The sequence below is a fragment of the Triticum aestivum genome, chromosome 3B, assembly GCF_018294505.1.
Source record: "Triticum aestivum cultivar Chinese Spring chromosome 3B, IWGSC CS RefSeq v2.1, whole genome shotgun sequence".
NCBI classification, from domain to species: Eukaryota; Viridiplantae; Streptophyta; class Magnoliopsida; order Poales; family Poaceae; genus Triticum; species Triticum aestivum.
The window spans coordinates 51,724,914-51,748,181 of record NC_057801.1 but is presented as its reverse complement, the minus strand read 5'-3'; the positions used below and the strand labels follow the sequence as shown (position 1 = coordinate 51,748,181).

Here is a 23,268-nt window from a genome sequence, read left to right as displayed (position 1 = left end):
TTGTGAGCCGAGGGAGTAGAAGTTTAGGTACTCCCTTCATTCACAAAAATAACATGTTCTAACTTTTTCTCGAATCAGGTGTATATAGAGGATAGATACATTTTAGTGTATTTCTTCACTTGTTTCATTTCGTATTAGTTTATATTAAAATATTCAAAACATATTATAATTGTGACCCAAGGGAGTGCCTATTATGATTGATTCGAAAACTAAGACACCCAAAAAAAAGATGACAGCCGAACCCTTTCCCTCCCCTGTAGAAAAAGTCTAAGGCCAGCTCCAACACGAAGACCCAAAACGGATGCGGAATTTGTCCCTTTTTTACCAGCCCGTACTTGCACCCAACGCAGAGGACACGTTTAACATTTGAGGTTTGGATTTTTGAATTAAAAAACGAACCAGAAGTCCAGTATAACATTAATAAAACTTAAAAACATAAAATAATCCCATCTACTTGTCGTCATCATCATCTTGGGTTAGGTCGGCGAATTCCGGCGCCGCTCATGGAAAGACATGCTGCCACGTCGCCAACGCCGCCTGCGCCGCTTCCGGTTGTGCCGCCGCCTGCCGTTGGGCCTCCTCCCGCTGGCCCCGACCCAGATAAGGACCCAACCTCGTGGTCGTGCTTCCCTCGTGGCCAGGATCCACTAACATGGGATTGTTGCGTGGGCGGGTGGTGGAGCGGTGGGGCGGCGGCTAGGGTTAGATCTCGACTAGCCGGGGACAGGAGGAGGAAGATGGCTGGTCAAAGGGGAGGAAGTGGGCTGGCCGGGCCCCCACGGCACGTGTGGCATTAAAAAGGATACACAGGACGAGTTTTTATGGCTAACGTGCGGGCCCAAACGCAAGCATGGGCTTAAAAATGACCAGCGGGTGGTGGTTTGGTGGCCGACACGTGGGCCCGAGACGGACACCAAGCAGACGCATAGCGCGTACGTATCATATCCGTGTGGACGCAAATTGTGCCCAAATTTAGGACAAAAATGCGTCCAGACGAACACCGAACAGTCAAAATTTGCGTTTGCGGGCATGCGTTAGGCCATGGTTTTTTTGGCCTCACCGACCCAAACGGACAAAACTAGTTGAAAATGGATGTCTGCGTAGAAGTTGGCCTAAGCAGTGGTCCGTCATTACCCTCACAATCCCTCTGAGACCTGCCCTCTTCTTCGGCGCCAACAAAATCACTAACCTGCAACCAACAACGCTCTTTTCGGCCATGAACCAACCTCGATGCGCATTCAGTGGGAGGAGACGTTCTCCTCGACTACGAGGCGCCTACGGTGACTTCGTAAAATCTTAGGATGATACGCCAGCTCTTTTCGGCCTGGCTCTTCACTCCATCTTCGCTTTGCCTCGTGTTACAAATAGCAAGCGGGGTCTACATCGACCATAATACACTAGGGTTTTACTTATAACTCGATCTCAATACCTAGGGATGTAAATGGCGCAATATATGACTCCGCAAGGCCCCTTTAGTTAGCTCGATAGTTTATTCTTTTGGACAAAAACCCTTTCTTAAACGGGTGAGGCTACACGTCAGTCGATTGACTTTTTCAAATCGGGTCAGTCAATTTTTCGAATGTACGATCAAAATCCAACGGCGCCCGACCTTTCTTCTACCTCCATCTCTTCTTCTCCAGCCGTCGCCCGAGCTGCCAGCCGAACCGCTGGCTCCGTAAACATTGAATCATATGATGGTACAACAGACCCTGCGGTATGGATTGAAGATTTCCTTCTCCACATTCACATGGCCCGCGGTGATGATCTACATGCCATCAAGTACCTCCCACTTAAACTCAAAGGACCGGCTCGGCATTGGATGAATAGCTCGCCGACAAACTCCATTGGCAACTGGGAGAACCTGGAAGACGCATTCCTTGACAACTTCCAGGGCACTTACGTGCGACCATCGGACGCTGATGACTTAAGTCACATAACGCAACAACCCGGAGAGTCAGCCAGGAAATTCTGGACTCAGTTCCTAACTAAAAAGAACCAAATTGTCGACTGTCCGGATGTCGAAGCCCTAGCGGCCTTTAAGCATAACATCCGCGACGAGTGGCTCGCCCGACACCTCAGCCAAGAGAAGCCGAAGTCCATGGTAGCCCTCACGACACTCATGACCCGCTTTTGTGCGGGCGAAGACAGCTGGCTGGCTCGTAGCAACAGCACATTAAGAAATCTTGGCACTTCAGATGCCAGAGATAGCAACTGCAAGCCACGACGCAACAGACACAAGCGCCGCAACAATGGCGACAACGCCGAAGACACGGCAGTCAATGCCGGATTCAGTAGCTCTAAGTCCGGTCAGCGGAAAAAACCATTCAAAAGAAACAATCCGGGCCCGTCCAGTTTGGACCGCATACTCGATCGCTCGTGTCAAATTCATGGCACCCCCGATAAACCAGCCAACCACACCAACAGAGAATGCTGGGTGTTCAAACAGGCCGGCAAATTGAATGCCGAAAACAAGGAAAAGGGCTGGATAGTGATGACGATGAGGAGCCCCAGCCGCTGAACACAGGAGGACAGAAGAAATTTTCTCCCCAGGTGAAAACGGTGAATATGATATACGCAACCCATATCCCCAAGTGGGAATGGAAGGGCGCACTAAGGGACGTCTACGCAATGGAGCCACACTAGTGCAGAACCGGGCATTAGCACCGGTTCGTAAGGCCCTATAGTGCCGGTTACACAACCGGCACTAATTTGTGGTCACTAAAGGCCCCCCCCCCTTTAGTACCGGTTCAGCACGAACCGGTGCTAAAGGGCAACCACGTGGCACGAGCCAGCTCCGGGGGCCTGGAGACCTTTAGTACCGGTTGGTAACACCAACCGGTACGATAAGGTTTGGTGGGTTTTTAGTTTTATGATTTCTTTTCATTTAATTATGTGTTTCCATTTTAATTCTTTTTCGTTTGCTGGTATTTTACGATACTACACATTGTACACGTTATGCATCATATATACATCATGCATGCTTTGTTTGTCAACGCTGCTGCTATGTTCATTGCACCCGCAGATATATAACATGCTCATGCATGCTTTTGCATCATTACATCATATATATATATATATATATATATATATATATATATATATATATATATATATATATATAATAACAAGTCCTACTAATCATGCATCATCATACAACTTCTACTCGTTATTAATAATAAGTCATACGATCATCATCCTCATATATAGTCATCGAACCCAACTCTACATATTTGTTCTTAGCACATGATCATCAGTATCAGGTAGGACCTAATTAAACAACCTTAAGGTAAAATAGCATAAAACAATATAGACCCTGACTCTCCATTATGAAGAATGGCGATCATCCTGTCTCCAATACTTGCCTTTCGCTGCTTATTGCTTCCAAGAAGCTCCTTACGACTGTCCATACATTTTTTCCGTTCTTTGATTGTTATGTCTCCACTTCTTTTAGAAACCCGGTATGGACAGTTGAGATTCGTAGGACGACCTGGTCGTATGTTCAAAACATGAAGGCTACCACGCGTATACATCAGATGAGGCACACAATCATTCGGGATTATCTGTTGAAAAACATAATAATAACTTTTTAGTTAGGAATGATGTACTAGTTTTAGAAGTGTGCAAAAAGATGCACGGATGTTGTAATAGTAAAAAATAATCTTACCAGGGTATCTCCATAGTAGTTACCGTAGTTCAACACGTGCACTAGTGGCACGTATTGACCATAATGTTGAGGAGTTTGATTGTAGATATTGTAATTCTCAAGATCAGTACAAAATCCGACCAGATGAGTTTTCTCCTGATAAGTTAATTCGGAGCCTTCAGTGTAGTACGTTCTGTCTACCATCTTCCGCACATTCTTTGAAGAATGAAAATAAGCTGTCAATGGAGATAAGTTGTCAACATTATATTTTGAAATAAACAATATAAATTACTTAATAACTATGTTTAGCTCACATGAGGGAAGAACTGGAGGTGTATCCACAAAGACCCAAATCGAAGGTGTCTCTTGCTCGATTGTAGGATCACCAAGATCCATGGTGACAAGCATTTACTAAAAATAAACTAGTTCAACTAATTAAGCATTTACTAAAAATAAACTAGTTCTACATATTAATTCAACAAGTTCAACTAATTAAGCATCTTCTAAAAATAAACTAGTTCTATATATTAATTCAACAAGTTCAACTAATTAAGCATCTTCAAAAAATAAACTAGTTGATCTATATATTAATTCAACTAGTTCAACTAAAAGCATTATATTTACTAAAAATAAACTAGATAGTTCTAATTCATCTAAACATATTATATATAGACTAGTTATATTAATTAAACTAGTTCAACTAATTAAGCATTAATAAAAATAAACTAGTTCTATATATTAATTCAACAAGTTCAACTAATTAAGCATCTTCTAAAAATAAACTAGTTCTATATATTAATTCAACAAGTTCAACTAATTAAGCATCTTCAAAAAATAAACTAGTTGATCTATATATTAATTCAACTAGTTCAACTAAAAGCATTATATTTACTAAAAATAAATTAGATAGTTCTAATTCATCTAAAATATATAGAAAACAAAAAATAAGTAAAAAAATATGTGTGTGTGTGTGTGTATATACGTGTGTGTGTGTTTGTGTGTACGTGTCTGTGTGTATGTGTGTGTGTGTGTGCGTGTGTGTGCATGTGTGTATACGTATGCGTGTGTACGTATATAGGGCGCGTACGGGTGGCGCGGGGCAGCGATGACGACGGGCGGCGGGGGCGGCGACGACGGGCGGCCGGGGGCGGCGACGATGGGCGCGCGGCGGGCCGGGGGCGGCGACGACGGGCGGCCGGGCCGGGGGCAGCGAGACGACGACGGGCGCGCGGCGGGCCGGGGGCGCGCGGCGACGACGACGGGCGGCGGGGGCGGCGACGACGACGGTCGGCGGGGGCGCGCGGCGACGACGACGGAGGGCGGCGGGGGCGGCGAGGGCGACGACACGGCGGCGCGGCGGCGTCGGCGAGATCGAGCGAGAAACGTGGAACAAAGTGGCGACGATAACAGATTTTTCGTAAGTGCCATATATATAGGGGGAGCCTTTAGTACCGGTTGGAGCCACGAACCGGTACTAAAGGCCAATTTTGGCCAGCCCAAGCGGCGGGAAACGAGGACCTTTAGTACCGATTGGTGGCTCCAACCAGTACTAAAGGCCCCCCTTTAGTACCGGTTTGTGCCACAAACCGGTACTAAAGGCCATGCGCTGCCACCCGCGGTGCGCTATGTTTAGTCCCACCTCGCCGAGCGAAGGGCAGCCGCACTGGTTTATAAACCCAGCCGCGGCTGCCCTTTCGAACTCCTCTAAATAGCAGGCTTCTGGGCCTAACTAAGGCGCGCTGCCCGGTGAGCCTCCTGGCCCTTCTGGGCCTGCATTTGCACACCCTAGGACTAGTAGGCTCACCCGGTAGCGCCCCAACATTTTTTTTAATTTTTTTTCTTTTCCGCATTATTTATTTTCTTCTATTTATTTTTGAGTAATTTTTTTATATAGTTATTTCTTTTCTGCTTTATTTTTTTCTTCTATTTTTTTCTGAGTAGTTTTTTTGCCGTATTTAGTTTCTTTGTGAATATTTTTGCTTTATATTAGTTTTTTTCTTTTCTGCATTATTTATTTTCTTCTATTTATTTTTGAGTAATTTTTTTATATAGTTATTTCTTTTCTGCTTTATTTTTTTCTTCCTCCTCTTATTCTTCTTCTTGTCCTTCTTCTTCCTCCTCCTTCTTCTCCTCTTCTTATTCTTCTTCTTGTCCTTCTTCTTCCTCCTCCTTCTTCTCCTCCTCTTCTTCTTCTTCTTCTCCTTCTTCTTCCTCTTCTCCTTCTTCCTCCTCCTCCTCTTCTTCTTCTTCTTCTTCCTCTTCTTCTTCTTCTTCTCCTCCTTCCTTTTGCCATAACAGAAGAAGTCCGGAGTTGTAATAAGTTATTAAAAATAAAAAAGAAGAAGTCCGGAGTTGTAATAAGTTATTAAAAATAAAAAAGAGGTGCAATGCTCGTTAATTTGCTTCAAGCCTTTTGGAATAGTGTAGACTGCATTGCGCGTAGCTCCGTGCAATCTACCATATTCCTAAAGGCTTGAAGCTAAGCAACGTGAGCATTGAGCCTCTTCTTCATCGTCTCTGCACCCAGGGCTTATAAACCGCTCCTACTCCCTCTCTCTTGGCAAGGTGGGACTAAAAAACAGCTTATCCTTTAGTATCGGTTGGAGCACCAACCGGTACTAAAGGTGGTGCGCTGCCTGCACAAAATTTAATTAGTGTCATTTAGCTCAAAACAAATCATTAAATGCATGAAAAATATCAAATGAAGGCAGAAATGGTTGAAATTTGATGTCGTCACTTTGAATGATGCATACTGATGCACAAAAAGTCTGGAGTTGTAATAAGTTTAAAAAAATGAAATGCCTTTGTAACAGATGAGTTTAATTTCGTCCGAAACCTGAATACTTCGAAAGAGATTGTCCAGTTTGTAAACGAAGTGCATCCAGTTTTTGCCGTAACCCTCTCTATTTTTTTGAACAATCTATGTGGGTGAAATGATGATACCATGCCAAGTTTCAACTTTTTCAGAGTTCATTTGTAGTGGTTTTCAATTTCCAGGTCATTTAGTTCTCAAAACAAATCATTAAATGCATGAAAAATATCAAATGATGGCAGGAATGGTTGAAATTTGATGTGGTCGCTTTGAATGATGCATACTGATGCACAAAAAGTCTGGAGTTGTAATAAGTTTAAAAAAATGAAATGCCTTTGTAACAGATGAGTTTAATTTCGTCAGAAACCTCAATACTTCGAAAGAGATTGTCCAGTTTGTAAACGAAGTGCATCCAGTTTTTGCCGTAACCCTCTTTACTTTTTTGAACAATCTATGTGGGTGAAATGATGATACCATGCCAAGTTTCAACTTTTTCAGAGTTCATTTGTAGTGCTTTTCAATTTCCAGGTCATTTAGTTCTCAAAACAAATCATTGAATGCATGAAAAATAGCAAATGAAGGCAGAAATGGTTGAAATTTGATGGCGTCGCTTTGAATGGTGCATACTGAATGCACAAAAAGTCTGGAGTTATAATAAGTTTAAAAAATGAAATGCCTTTGTAACAAATGAGTTTAATTTCGTCAGAAACCTGAATACTTCGAAAGAGATTGTCCAGTTTGTAAACGAAGTGCATCCAGTTTTTGCCGTAAACCTCTCTGCTTTTTTGAACAATCTATGTGGGTGAAATGATGATACCATGCCAAGTTTCAACTTTTTCAGAGTTCATTTGTAGTGCTTTTCAATTTCCAGGTCATTTAGTTCTCAAAACAAATCATTGAATGCATGAAAAATAGCAAATGAAGGCAGAAATGGTTGAAATTTGATGGCGTCGCTTTGAATGGTGCATACTGAATGCACAAAAAGTCTGGAGTTGTAATAAGTTTAAAAAAATGAAATGCCTTTGTAACAGATGAGTTTAATTTCGTTAGAAACCTGAATATTTCGAAAGAGATTGTCCAGTTTGTAAACGAAGTGCATCCAGTTTTTGCCGTAACCCTCTCTACTTTTTTGAACAATCTATGTGGGTGAAATGATGATACCATGCCAAGTTTCAACTTTTTCAGAGTTCATTTGTAGTGCTTTTCAATTTTCAGGGCATTTAGTTCTCAAAACAAATCATTGAATGCATGAAAAATAGCAAATGAAGGCAGAAATGGTTGAAATTTGATGGCGTCGCTTTGAATGGTGCATACTGAACGCAAAAAATATAAGAGCATTTACATCACGATCTTATATTTCTTTAGAGTCTAAACTGTCAATATGATCTTATAACATCAAAAATACTTTGATCATCAATGATCTTTGTGTGTACAATCTGAATTGTCAATATGAGTCATCAACGATTTATAAACCGATGAAGACTCATATTGCGGCCACAAATTCTACACATAGAGTTCAAGGAAGACCAAGTGCTTGTGATAGTTTGAGAAATAACATATTTAAGGTGGTAAAAGGCTTGTTAGGGGAGCGAGGTGGGACTAAAAACAGCTTGCCATAACCTCATTAGTACCGGTTCGTGGTACGAACCGGCACTAAATGGTGACGGTGGGGCCATACCCTGACCGCAGGCTGACACATCCCCTTTAGTACCGGTTCGTGGCATGAACCGGTACTAAAGGTTCGCCACGAACCGGTGCTATTGATCGCCGCCACGAACTGGTGCTATTGTACACATTAGTGCCGGCTGAAATTCAAACCGGCACTATTGGGCTTCACGTATGACCCTTTTTCTACTAGTGCCAGTCGCCCCAAAATTCAACCCATGGTCTTCTTGTCCGATCACTTTCGATCGCAGGGACCATCCTACCAGTATCCGTCACGGCGGTTCGGCCGCATTGGTCCTCGACCCCATCATTGACGGATTTCATCTCACACGAGTCCTTATGGACGGTGGCAGCAGCCTGAACCTGCTCTATCAGGATACAGTGCGCAAAATGGGCATCGACCCCTCAAGGATAAACCCACAAAAACCACCTTTAAAGGTGTCATACCAGGTGTAGATGCATGTTGCATGGGCTCAATCACACTGGAACTAGTCTTCGGATCACCGGACAACTTCCGAAGCGAGGAGTTAATCTTCGATATCGTCCCCTTCCACAGTGGCTATCATGCACTGCTCGGACGAACCGCATTTGCTAGATTCAATGCGGTACCGCATTATGCATACCTCAAGCTCAAAATGCCGGGACCTCGCGGGGTTATAACAGTAAATGGAAACACAGAGCGCTCGCTCCGTACGGAGGAGCACACTGCGGCCCTCGCAGCAGAAGTACAAAGTAGTCTTCTTAGGCAGACCGCCAATTCAGCGATAAAGAACCTGGACACCATCAAGCGAGTCCGGAGTACCCCGCAACAGGATCGTCTGGCACTTCCAGAGCCCGCCTAGCAATTCGGCCTCCGTCCTTGTCCCTGTCAAGCGGCAAAATTTGTGCCGCGCGTACATAATTACGCACTCACAATACCATGGGCATAGACGGAGGCACGGCTATAACACGGTTCAAAATGCGGCTCAACCGCCCCAGGATCCGTATATCTTCACACCTTTTCTTTTCAGGTCCCTATTTTCGGGAGGCCCTCCCGATAGTCCCACTATCGAACATATAACGGGATGGAAACACCAAGGAGACAAGAAGCTTTGACGTACAAGGGAATATACATACCCACATGCAGCTTACCCTTGACCAGGACATGTCAAATAGTCCTATTTTTGCTTATCGCACTACTTATATACATACGCTTTAACGTATTATTTAAATAACAATGGAAAATAATGTATAGCGTCAGCTTACTATTACATTTATTTATCCATTTCCTTTACTGCTTATTTATTACAAATTGCACCCGTACATTTTGGTACGTCCAGCTCGCCAGGGGCTTCAGTGTACCCCATAACACGGCAAGAAAAGTCCGAACACTTTCGACAGTGCGGCACCCCGAACTTATAGCATTATATGCATCAGCTCCGAATCATGTCTTGGGTCAATAGTTGGGTTTGCCCGGCTTCCATGTTTTGGTACCTTACGTTCCGCTATATCGGCTAAGGTAGCATAGGGAGAACTACTGCGACTGTCTCCCGGTTCTTCTGGACGAGCACCTCAGTAGAGAAAGCCGAAAACTGACTATCATGATGAGGTGAGAGCTGGTCGCTGTTCGAGAGGTCTCAAATCTTTAAAGATTTTTTCCGCTTCAGGCGAGGAATCGGCTTTGTCCGATTTAGGCATGTATAGCGCCCCAAGTTCGGCCTTCCGAATACTAGGGGCTTCGCCAAAATTTAAAATTGTAGACTTCTATGGATAAGTGAGAGTGATAAAGTTGTATAGTCTGATTGCCTTGTTCGTTGCGCTAAACACCTCCTTAAAGGACCAAGAATTTGGATAAAGAGTGTTTAGATTTATCCCGAACACCCAGTACTAGTTACATGGGGGCAGAAGCCGACAACTGGCCAACTCTCAGACTTTATAAACGGCCACACAAAAGGTAATATTTTAAAACAACAAGCGTTATATAGCGCATATGAACTCGTTTTCATATTACAGGATGACATGAGTACATTCATTCAAATATTACATCCTTAGCACATTCATCTGCCACAAGGCGGGCACCCTTCAGGACATTGTCATAATATTGTTCGGGGCGGCGATGCTCCTTGCCCTTCGGCGGCCCCTCCGTCACCAGCTTCTCAGCATCCATCTTCGCCCAGTGCACTTTCGCACGGGCCAAGGCCCTACGCGCACCTTCAATGCAGACGGACCGCTTAATGACTTCAAGCCGTGGACAGGCACTTACCAACCGCTCTACAAGGCCGAAGTAGTTGCTGGGCAGGGGTCGCCAGGCCACAGCCGGACTATGAGGTCCTTCATGGCCAGTTCGGCCGCCTTGTGCAATTCGACCAGTTGCTTCAGCTGGCCGCTCAAGGGCATCGGATGTTCGATCCCAGTATAATGAGACCAGAACAACTTCTCCGTCGAGCTCCCTTCTTCGGCACGGTAGAACTCCGCAACATCCGATATGCTGCGCGGCAGATCTGTAACCGCTCCTGGAGAGCTCCGAATTCGGGTAAGTAAAAGGAAAGTCTCCTTCACATGCTTGCTTTGCATAATGAATGCCTTACCCGCCACTATCTTCTTGGCCGCCTGAATCTCCTGGAGGGCCTTTTGGGCTTCGGCCTTGGCGTTTTGTGCGCTCTCGAGGGCCTTCGCAAGCTCGGACTCTTGCGTCTTGGAGTCACGCTCCAAGGACTTGAATTTTTTGACGAAGTCCTGGAGCTCTTGCTGGACCTCATCAACCCGAGCTTCCTGTTTCTCACGCTCGGTGCGCTCCTTGGCCGCTTTGTCTTCGGCCTCGGACAGTGCCTTCTTAAGGGCCGCCGCTTCAGTCGTGGCCCCTATTAAAATTCATGGTGCTTCTATTAGCATCAACAATTTTTCCTTTATATGACATACAGACGGGGTATCGCTTACCTTTGTTCTCCTCGAGCTGCCTCTTCACGAGGCCGAGCTCTTCCTCGGCCCGCCCCATGTCCCGCTTCAGTCCGGAGACCTCCGCAGTACGGGCAGCAGCGGCCAGTAGCGACGCCTGCTTTATTCACATAGACATAATATGATTAGACTCCTGTGGACGTTATTTGATCCTCTGTTCGGCTTTTCTTTCCGAACACCAAACAGAGCATCAGGGGCTACTGTCTATGCTGGGATATTCTCTCATAATTTAATTACTTACCTCAAAGCCTGTTAGGAGGCTGGCGTAGGCTTCGGTCAATCTGCTTTTGGCGGACCGAACCTTCGCGATCACTATGCTCATAAGAGTACGGTGTTCTTCATCAATGAAAGCGCCCTGAAGCGCTTCCAGCAAGTTGTCCGATGCCTCTGGATGGACAGAGGTCATCAACACAGACGGCTCTCCCCCCTTAGCGAGGGGTTGCCTGCCTAAATCTGGAACCACTGGAGGTTCTAGCGCAGTATTCGGCTGGGGGCCAAACTTGTTGCGGCCCCCCTCATCAGAATCCATGGGGGTCTCCCCCCCCATGTGCCCGGTGTTGGGGATTTTGCCTTGGGGCGCCTTCAGAACTGTCCCCCTGGCCTGGTATCCTCTAAGAAAACACCTCGGCGTCGTCCGCGGGCCGGGAGGTGGTGGCCGTCGGGAGCGAATCGCTGTTCATCACCGACGCGCTCAAAGACCCCTCCGAGGAGGATAAGTCGATGCGGGCCTTGGACGGACTGCACGATCATATTTAACATAATAAGAAGCAATAAAGCAAAACATACCGAAAGTATTATGGTATCTGGATACTTACGACTTCGCCAGGGGCTTGTCCCTGGGCAGCCACTCCTCATCGCTGTAGGCAGCTGTTGTGGAGTGGTCCGGAGGGAGGGTCTTCCCCTTCTTGGATCCTTCGGCCTCCCCAGACGTGGCGGCCTTCCTTTTCTTGTCCCCCCTGGTTGGGGGGGAGGACTTTCCTCTTCCTCCTCCTTGTTTTCGTTGGAGGAGCGCGCCTCGGTGTCTTCGGAGGATGAGTCCGAGACTACCTTGCACCTAAGACCTTTCCTAGTCCCCATGGCCTTCTTCTTGGCCTTCTTCTCTGGCACCTCATAGGGCGCCGGAAACAACATCTCTGTTAGGAGAGCCGTTGCTGGATCCTCAGGTAGTGGAGCCGGACAGTCAATCCGCTCCGCTGTCGCTACCCAGTCCTGTTAAATTAGCGTGGAGGCTTAGATTCCTCCCACGAATATACTGGGGAAAGGCACATCTTGTGAGATATAAAGAGCTTACCGGATTGCCGGGGCGCTTTGCGCTGAGTCCGCGATCCTCGGTTATGGGAGGAGGTACTTCGGCGGCTTTAAACAACACCTTCCGGACGTCTATGTGCGTCATGTCGAAGAGCTCTTGCAGGTCTAGTGTTTGGCCGGATTGAACTCCCACATATTGAATGCCCGTCTTTGACACGGGAGGCTTCGGCGGAAGAGCATGACCTGGACCACATTGACAAGCTTAATTTTCTTGCTTATCATATTTTTGACACAGTTTTGGAGACCGGTCAGCTCCACCGACGCACCCCAGGCTAAGCCCTTCTCTTTCAAGGAGGTGAGCTGAATGGGGATGCCGGATCGGAATTCTGGGGCCGCCGCCCAGTTCGCATCGCGCGGCTCGGTGATGTAGAACCACCCCGATTGCCACACCTTCACGGTCTCCACATAGGAGCCTTCGAGCCAAATGACGTTGGGCATCTTGCCCACCATGGCGCCTCCGCACTCCGCTTGCTGGCCGACCACTATCTTCGGCTTCACGTTGAAGGTCTTCAGCCACATGCCAAAGTGGGGCTTGATGCGGAGGAAGGCCTCGCACACAACGATAAACGCCGAGATGTTAAGGATGAAATTGGGGGCCAGATCATGGAAATCCAGCCCGTAGTAGAACATGAGCCCGCGGACAAATGGATGGAGGGGGAATCCCAGTCTGCGGACGAAGTGGGCAAGAAACACGACCTTCTTATGGGATTCTGGAGTAGGGACGATCTGCCCTGCGTCCGGGAGCCGGTGCGCAATGTTTGCGGCCAGGTATCCGGCTTCCCGGAGCTTCGTAATGTTCTCCTCCGTAACGGAGGAGGCCATCCACTTGCCTCCCGCTCCGGACATGTTTGGAATGGCTTTGAGGAGAAGGTGAGAACCTAGGCGCTGGAGCTCTAGCGTGTGAGAATGGATGGGCAGGGGAAGAAGAAGGTGTGGGTGAAAAAGAGGAATCCTTATCCCTTTATAAAGGCGTAGAAACTGTGCGCCTCCCCACTTGCCCCGTAAAATCGCTTATTCCCCAAGCGCCGCGATTGATGGCGCGGTTGGATTACCCACAACCGTATTGATGAGAATCCCGTGATAAGGGGACACAATCTCTGCTTCGACATGACGTGCCAAGGAAACCGCCTCGCAATATGTGCAATAGCTGGTTGAGGAAAACGGTTCGAATAATGACCGGGCCGTGGCGTGATGTCACGCTATGAAAAGTTGTCAGCAGATTAGATTTGTGGAATATTGTGCTCTCTACGGTGGTATGTGGAATTTGTTTTGCAGAGCCGGACACGATCCTTGTGTTCAAAATCTTCTATGGAGTATTCGGAGAAGGAACCCGCCTTGCAATGCCGAAGACAATCTGCGCGCTGAACTCATCGTCATTCAAGCCTGGTTCAGAGGCTACTGAGGGAGTCCTGGATTAGGGGGTCCTCGGACAGCCGGACTATATACTTCGGCCGGACTGTTGGACTATGAAGATACAAGATTGAAGACTTCGTCCCGTGTCCGGATGGGACTCTCCTTTGCATGGAAGGCAAGCTTGGCAATTCGGATATGTAGATTTCCTTCTTTGTAACCGACTCTATGTAACCCTAGCCCCCTCCGGTGTCTATATAAACTGGAGGGTTTAGTCCGTAGGACAAGAACAATCATAATTATAGGCTAGCTTCTAGGGTTTAGCCTCTATGATCTCATGGTAGATCAACTCTTGTAATACTCATATCATCAAGATCAATCAAGCAGGAACTAGGGTATTACCTCCATCGAGAGGGCCCGAACCTGGGTAAACATCGTGTCCTCCGCCTCTTGTTACCATTAGCCTTAGACGCACAGTTCGGGACCCCCTACCCGAGATCCGCCGGTTTTGACACCAACAACCACCACCCGCGGCCGGCGGCACTCCCGCGCCGCCCCGCCCTCCCCGAAACCGCCCCCACCGCCGGTCTAGCCGCCGCCCCCGACCATCCCTCTAGGCCCGCCCTAGTTTAAGTTTTTTCTCCAGCGAAGTGCACCACCGCCGTCCACCACCGCCCCCACCCTGAACCCTAAGATAGATACTGGGGTAGCCCTCCGGCGAGCCCCTTCCTTCTCCTTCCTTACCTCTGGCTCACTCCGGCTATCTCTCGAAAACCGATTGACCCTATTTCAAAAGGGTTGTGCTACGCGTCGACTGGCAGATTTTTTTAAAAGATCCGCCGCCTCGACAGCCATTAGATCCAGCGTTATCGAACGACCTAGCTCCGTCCTCACTATTGCAACAAAGACATTGTTGTAGAAACCTTTGGAACAGAGCTCATGTTGCAGAAAAATTTGTAACAGATGTTTTTCTCCAGGTTCATTTTTTCGTAAAAGAGATGATGTTGCAGAAAGAACTTTTGCAACATGGATGATGTTGCAGATTTTTTTTGCAATGAAAGGATGTTGTAGCGCACCATCGTCGTTGCCGTCGGCGTTTTCCAACTCCGTCATTGTTGCATAAACTTATCGGCGTGCATCCGCACGCCCTGGCGGGCATGGACGGCTTCCACTGCGCGAGGCCGACCCGGCGGTGTTGTTGCGCTGGTCCTGCACCCGCTTCGCCGCCGGCGGTGGGAGCTTCGGTTGGGATCACGTTGCGGCGTAGGCGGCATGGCTCTTCCCGGCCGCCCTGGTCGCCCGGCCATGGTCGGGGAGGCCACCGCCAGCGGAGGTTGTGTTGTCGTCGTTGCCCTTCCTCACGCACGCGGTTCCTTTCGGGTGGGTTTGCACTAGTGCTCAGTTGCAAGATTATATGTGGCTAGCATTTTAGTGGAGATAAGGATGAATTGAGATGCCGTGGCACGGACCCATGAAGACGTGTGGCAGACGTAAGACCCGGCGGATGTTAGTGAAAGATCGGTCCGTTGATCACCAGCTTTTCAGACGATTGACATTTAGCTAAACTGTTCTTAAACTGTTAGACCGATAAGTGATTTTTTTTTCAGAAAACCTTTCTTGAATTGAACTGTTAGACACATAAGTGGACTTATATCAAGGAAAACGTTTGTTTTTGCGCGACTGATTACTCTGTCGCGTCATCCGCCTCACGAGCCGTTCGATCGGTCACGATCGTGCGGCGCCTGGTCTGTCTCGCGCGACGCTCCTTCTCCTCGCTGGCAAAAAGGTCACACCGCACGCATTTCTCTTTCTCTCGCGAACAAAAATACGACAACCTCCTAGATCTGGCGGCACAACCTGATGCGACTGTCTTCACAGCTGCGAGCTTCCGCGGCGGCGAAGCCGAGGCTGCTACGGGGAGTGGAGACGCCAGCATCCATGTCTCAGAGCATCAACGGCGACGCTCCACTGCTGCGGGGTAGTCATGAAGATTGACCCTCAGCATGGTTTGTTTAGGTATAAAAAATGCCCCCACTCATCGCATTTTTTTTTTGGATTTTTGCTTTTCTGAATGACATGTGTCTTTCTGCTTTTTCAGTCATAGAAAGGAGACTAAATTGAAGACTATTGTTTACAGAGACATGGTGTGATTTTTTCTATGTCCCATCCGAGACAAGGCCGGTGGAGCTGTTGAATAGGAATGAACCTTGTGAGTTGCGTGACATTTATCAAAAAGGGAGAATGGCTCTAATAAAGAAGGATATATTTGTACTCCCTCCGTCACGGTTTTGAAGACGCGTTTGGAAATTCTCTGGGACCTAGGTGGTTATCTATTGGTTGTGAGATGGGCTAAAAAATAGCATTCACACTACGCATGCATATAGAAATAATACTCCGGAGTACTAATTAGCTACTAAAAATAAATGCAATGCGCCCTAAACCTTGTCTATTGTGGAAACGCACGCAAATTTAACTGTGCCTTCTAAACCGTGACCGAGGGAGTACTTGAGAAGCCGAGGGACGACGACACTGTGACCATCGAGAGGTCTTGGGTTCTTTTATGTGCCTAGCACCGGCAACACGGTGCCCTTGAGTACCTTGCTAGCCTGAAGGATATGGCTAAACTCGACGAGTTTGTGTGAGACGAGCACATCTTGGCTGCTGCATTGACAGAGGTGAAGAAGTACAAACATAAGGAGGCTGGGGCTCCCAGCTTCTCGATTAGTCATTTGCTACCAATGTTTCTGGTATGTCCATTATTTCTCTAGCATTTTTTCTCCGACACATAATGGTCGCCTTTTTTCAAGTTCATTCTCTGTTCGCAATAAACTTCAAGGTCATAACCCCTGTTTTTCCTTTTTTATTTTTGCAAAATGCAGATAATATACATGGACCACATGACTTGAGCCCATCTTATGATACAGGAAACAACAGCGCACGCAAAAATTGAGTAAGCACCTTCACATAAGCATCATGTCCATACATTAATCACGGCCGAAACCATAATTCAACACTCCATCTACAACAAGCTTATATGTTTCTACAGACATTCCATATCAGTAAGATACCGACTCCCTTACATCACGGTGGGAAGATGACACAACCACGGGCATCGATATCAGGTCCTTTTCTCTTTGAGAATTAGTGGGCTTGAATTTCCGTTGCTGCTACTTGCCACGTTTATCCTTGACCACGGCTCGTCATTGTTCACGGCTAGCTATCATCCATCTCCTGCGAACTTGATACCACTCCCGATGAAAGGACATCAATCTCAGTAGCAGCCACCCATAAACTGTATTCTTTGCCTCGAATGGCTTCTCATGATTTTCAGATGTTGCCTTTGATCTTTTTTGGTCGCTGGCATCTCCAAGCATCTTTTCTTTCGGTATCAGTGTTGATGGCACAATTTGCATGATGCTGAAACAATTGAACCAGGTATAAAATTAAAATCACTAAGGGCTCCGTTTAATAATAAAGAAGAGAGGCCACTCATTTTCTTGTACTTGTCCAAAGCTTGAATGACATCACTGATTTTGCTACGCATGGCTTCAACGGATGCTGAAGGATCACTCAGTGATCCATGTAGAGCCAAGTCGAAATCTTCCAAAGCTCTAGGAAACAACAGACGTTATGATCAGATATAAAGGAAAATTTATTTCACAAACATATGCCTGGTTTCCTCATCTATATACCTTTGGCAAAAATCCACAGCCTTCGATGCAGCTTCACCTTGACCATTACAGGAAGCATATTTTACCATCTGCATCATGATTTTCTTAGGATTCAGTCACACTGGGAATTCATAACATGAATTTAAATAATTGCCCAAGAATGCTGACGGTTCATAATTTGAAATCAAGCAATTGCTTTATAAACACGCTAGCACGGCTGCCTAAATAGTTTGGACAAATAAATGAAGAATCTGAAGCTTATCAAAGAGAAGTTGTGTGTGTGGTCCAAAGAAACAGAAAAAGAAACTTGACCACAAAGGGTTTATATCAAAGAGATAAGGATACACTCGTAACATGAAGCCCTGGACTATATCTGTGGGATACAATAACAGAACTTACTGGTCTGATACTGGAACACAGAGATGATACTGGAGAAAACTGAAGTAATAATCTGTATGTGTTGTCAGTTGACCTCTCAATTTCCAAGCATTGATCTGCAATTGACCATACAGATGTGAATGTCCTGGTCATGACAGCCAATTTGCAAGAAAATATATCTGCAGAGCTAATGATGCTATCACACGGGCTGCACTTGCTTACGATGTTCACCAAGAAAGTTACAGACATACAAATGAAGAGTGAAAGCACATAAAATTACAAGCATATTATACTTGACATGGGCAAGCATTTAGAGTAATACTGCAGATTAAATTCAGCAGATATTCACAGATGATGGTAAGAAACTAATTGCAGATCAACGGTCTAAACATGCACTTGGTGAATGTTGGCTGCACATCTAGTATGTCATAACCAAGACAAATAAAGAGCATATATCAAGAAGTCAGGCTTATTAGTTACCAAGTTCTTGAAGCCAGTCTAGAGTCCGCAGCACTTGCACCACACACTGCTTTGCACTCAACCTGGTAACAGACATCCTACAGAAGCAGCAGCATAAATGAAATAGATATCATGCAAAAAATAAAAAAATACTAGAACAGCTAAAATTAGCTATGTGTGAATTACCGCTTAGAGCACTTGTCCGCTGGATTATCCATGTCTGCCCCTGCAAAAGTTTGGACAACGAAACAGTTAGATAAAAAGAACGGCGAAAGAAACATGTATAACTTGTCAATTGAGCAATTTTATTGCCGCGTCAGCAGATAGTGGATCAAAAAAATTGGAGGATACATCATTACATCATTGGATTGCTCTCATCTCTTCTAACGAATTATACCAGTGTGCCATAAACAGCATGCATAGCAAGGCCATCCTGCAGTGGTAATATGGTGTCTGAGGATGTGCGCAGGTTGGTCAAGCACACATGGCCCAAAGGAGAGTAAATTGCAGAAAACCATCACTTTGAAGGCAAGCTAAACCACTACAATACATTTTTTTTTTGCAAAAAACACCGTGTCTACCGTAATCTCTTTGCAAATAACACTGATCGGCGGATTTGCCTCTGTTGAGTATGTTTATGACAGATGGGGCCCACTAATCAGGCTGATGTGGCACCAATTTCTAACACCGTTAAGTTCAACTGTTTTACTGGACATGGAGCCCACTTGTCAGCATTTCATCCTGATTTCTCTCTCTGCCCCCGAGCCAGCAACATGCAGCAGCGCCGCGCCGCCCATCACCATTGCCCCTGAGCTCCACGAAATTCACTGCCGTATTAACCAGCCCTCACCCAGATCCGGCAAGAATCGAGTCGCCGCCCTCTCTATACATCGGTTTCATGCTCCTCTGCCGCGAGCGACGGCCGCGAGCGTCGGCGGGACTTGGATGAGGTCGGCGACCCCGGCGATGCACGACGTCCTTGGCGCGTGGCGGAAGGCCGCCCCTCGGCCAGGGGCGGGACTGGCGGCGTCCTCTGCCTCCCCTCGGTGCGGCAACAGCGACGACGGCCCTTGCCTCGGCTGGGGTCGGGACGGGCGATGGCAACCGAGCCGCCGGCAAGTTCCACACTCAGATCCATTCTCCCTGCTCCAATCCAGCTGGTGCCGCTGCCTCTGCGCTCGAGCCGCCATCGACGTAGGAGTTGCAGCAGCCAGTGAGCAAGGTGGTCGCCGTGGCTGAGGAAGGAGACGGTGACTCCCTGCTCGAGAACCACGGTGGCTCTAGTTCGGAGGAGGTAGCCGTCAGGATGCACGAGACAAAGCAACCACGTCGGGGGCCAGCCCGCTGCTCCCTCCCCTTGTCAGATCGGCGGGGTTGTGCCATACGGCTCGTCAACGCGTGGTGGCGTCGGGCGCACGTCGGGTGCGGGCCTTCGGGCATGCGCCGTTGACCATGGGGGCAGGACGGGCGGCAGCGAGCTGGTGAAGATAAGGCGAGAACCAGATTTTTTATTTTTTGTTTCAGTGACAGGTGGACCCCACAGGGCTCCACACAAGAGGATAACGTCCCAAACATCGCCGTTATATGCGAGGTGTTAAGCGGTGCCACATCAGCCTGACTGACGGGCCCCATCTGTCATAAACATACTCAACAGAGGCAAATCCGCCGATCAGTGTTATTTGCAAAAAGATTACGGTAGGCACGGTGTTTTTTGCAAAAAAAATGTATTGTAGTGGTTTTCGCAAAGCTTGCCTTCAAAGTGGTGGTTTTCTGCAATTTACTCGCCGAAAGGACAAGCAACATGAGATGAAAAGACACTGGCCCTAGCAGATTGCTGTTATTAGTGGATTTTCATGATAGTTGTGGTATTTCATGCTGCATAAGCCACTTGAGGTTGTCTATATCCGTTGAGGCTTTAATTCGGTTCATGGAACAGATTTGAATTAGCAGCAACAAATCATTGTTTTTCCTGTTTGGTTGGAGGAACGGATGTGTCAGTTCATCATGCACAGCCTCGGTTATCATAAGCACTAAGTGCTGAACAAGTTAACTAGATATGGGATCATTTCACAAAAAACAAAAAATGGCCTCATGATACACCTCGACTATCTTTGACAATATCAACAGCTATTTCATCTTGCATACTTGCATCTGACCACAATATGAAACTTGAGGTTACAGAATATATGATGTGTGTTCATGAACTCCGTGTTGCCTGCCTGTATAAGTGAGGTCTCCATACACAGGGTCCATGCTGGCAGCACAAGTATGGGCTGCAGCTTCATGTGTGTTTCTAACGCATTAACATGTACGAATCAAAACATTGGAAAACATAGTTAGATTATAAGATTAATGAAACCAGCTAAAAGTTAATGGCCACGAACAGTCCAATGTCCACAGTGTCAATACTGAAACGTTGTCCTAAGCACATATAACCAACAGACAACAAAGAATTCAAAAGCTAAGGCTGCGAGTTAAATCACATGGGCATAAAGATGGAAGAATCACCTGGGGACATGTTGAGGTACTTGGGGAAGTCGCATGAAGAGTACATTGCAATGTGGTACTTGTACCGTCCAAGAGAGAACTGGGTCATTGCTTCCACAGCTGCCCTTTCCATGTCAACTGCAATGGCCCAGGCAGTCTCGTCGTCAGCATTCACCTTAGCCACCATGTAAAAAAGATCGTCATCACGCCTGCTCGGCAGCGGAGTATAGAAAATCAGTTTCTTCAAGTCCAGTTTTTGGGTCTCATCACACCACAGCCCAGGCAATACAGCAGAAAAACTTTGGTCAACTGAGATGTTAGCAACATCGACAGTGGAGCGGATCTCCCAATTGTCCCAGGAGATCTTCCTCTCCCACACAGTGGCTCTCCAACCTATACCGCTGGTCCTGACAACAGGGTCATCAAATTCTACCTCGATGAATTTGATGAGATCGCCGGAGCAGGCAACATTGCAATAATACTGAGGGGCGAGCTCAGGGTGGCCATCCTCGTCGAGAAAGCTAACCCTTGATTCAGGGAACGGGATAAATTTGATGACAGGATTCCCGTCCAACAGGTTGCAAAGAAGGACGATACCACTCATGAGATTAACCCAGCCCAGTGAGCCTGCTACAGCGATCTGCCGTGACAAGCCATGACGACAACACATGAGCCTCTCAGACTTGGATAAGTGCCGCAACGACAGCCTGTGGCTGCTCCACGCCCGAGTTTCAGACGAGAAGACGTGCGCATGGAACCACCAATCAGAATCTTTGCCAAGACAATGTTGGTCGATGTAGGTCACGGCGTAGTGCTCGCCGTCGGCGCAGGGCAAGAGGCCGAACCCCGTTCTCCTGAAGACCGTGGAGCTGGGGTCCCGGTCCCGGTCCGGGAGCGGTTGCAGCCACTGCTTCCCTGCGGGGGCGGCTCTGTAGACGAAGTGGTGGATGGAGCCCCTGAATGAGAGGCAGAAGACGACGAAGGCGGCCGCGGCGCAGACGAGGGAGGGCGGCTCCTTCTCGTGGAAGACAGAGGGGTCGAGGCCGGGGCAGTTGAAGGTGAAGTAGGAGACGCCCGGCGGGTCGACGAGCCAGAAGGACACCTCCACGGCTTGGCCCTCGCTGGTCCGGCACTTGGCGGTGGTCTCGTTCCGGCGCTCCGAGAAACGCGGCTCCTCGCAGAGGAAGACCCAGTCGGGGAATCCGGAGGCGGAGTCGGCGGCTTTTAAGCCCATCAGGGTGGAGGGCTGGAAGGAAAGAGCGGGGAGCGCCATGGATCTTGATACCGAGGTCAGACGCAACAGGCTCTAGGGCAGCAAATTTGGTGGGGAATCAGGTTGCCCGCCGAACACGGGATTGGTCGAATCCGGGGAAAGGTTGGTGGTGGTGCTACTTCAGGTACGGAGGCGACTCGGCGGGAGGTGCAGGCGTCGGCGCCGTCGATGCGGGGAGCGAGCTTGGGGTTTTTTCTTTTAGGATAGGAGTATTTGATTGAGATGGACGACGGGGAACCCTCCCTTTATTTGGCTATCATACATTAAGACCCGTCAAAACTTGTTAAAATTCCAGCTTAGTCCAAAACCAAAACGGACTCCACTCCCACTACGTCGCGGCACTTGTTTCGGGACTCCGCGGGGCCTTTCCACGTGGCAGGCTGGTGTCATGCGTGCTCTAGGGGCGTGTTTGGTTACATTGCCAACCGAGCCTGGCTCTAGTGAGCCGGTTTAAGGGGATGCAGTCAAAAAGACCACAAATGCACATAGTTTGGTTGCCTACATGTACCTAGTTGGAGACAACCATTTTTGACCCGGCGTTTGGTTGCCCGCATTGCATTAGGCGCACATATGACATGGTGTTTGGTTGCAACCTGCATAAGGTGTTGTCACCACTTCTAACTAGTGGTGAGCTTACCACACACAATCTAAACATGTAGTGCCAGCTAGTTAAACAAATGATAGTTCATTCTAACTACTATCAAATGACAGTTCAAATTATTAAGAGTCATTGGCTAAATAGGGGATTGTTCATCGGTGTTGCTGCTACCAGATCTTTGAGGAGTCGGACTCTAGGCTGGTCAGGACCCTGATCCGATGCCGAACCTCCTCCTCCCCGAGCTCATTCTAATTGGATACCCATGTGGGGTCTCCTCTGGCCCCTTGTACAGGTACATCGGGGCCTCCCGGGGCCACAATGGGAGGACTCGGTGCTCCACCCAGGTTCTTCAAATGTGCTCTCCCTTCAAGCCGCCGGCCTTCAATCGGGTTCTCCGAACAAAAGAGGCTCTATGGTGACCTCCATCGAGATCGAGTCAGACCCTAGGCTGGTCAGGACGCTGATCCGATGCCGAACCTCCTCCTTCCGGAGCTCATTCTTGGATACCCATGTGGGCTCTCCTCTCGCCCCTTGTACAAGTACATGGGTGCCTCCCGGGGCCTCAATGGGAGGACACGGTGCTCCACCCAGGTCCTTCAAATGTGCTCTCCCTTAAAGCCACCTCCGGCCTTTAATCGGGTTGTGGCGTCAGCAAGCATCTGGGCATTGGGAAACAAGTGATTGATGGGA

The 23,268-nt window shown here is 47.6% G+C and overlaps 1 protein-coding gene across 1 annotated transcript; it reads right to left on the bottom strand.

Annotated features, from left to right (window-relative positions):
- Positions 1–16,682: 16,682 nt before the first annotated feature.
- LOC123064676 (uncharacterized) lies at positions 16,683–22,205 on the bottom strand. Its single transcript, XM_044488100.1, has 7 exons — positions 20,729–22,205; positions 18,407–18,446; positions 18,242–18,318; positions 17,783–17,877; positions 17,405–17,472; positions 17,216–17,323; positions 16,683–17,129 (listed from the first exon to the last, which is right to left on the bottom strand). Exons 1-7 carry the CDS (start codon positions 21,978–21,980, stop codon positions 16,913–16,915), a joined length of 1,857 nt encoding a protein of 618 aa, XP_044344035.1. The 5' UTR covers positions 21,981–22,205; the 3' UTR covers positions 16,683–16,912.
- Positions 22,206–23,268: the final 1,063 nt, after the last annotated feature.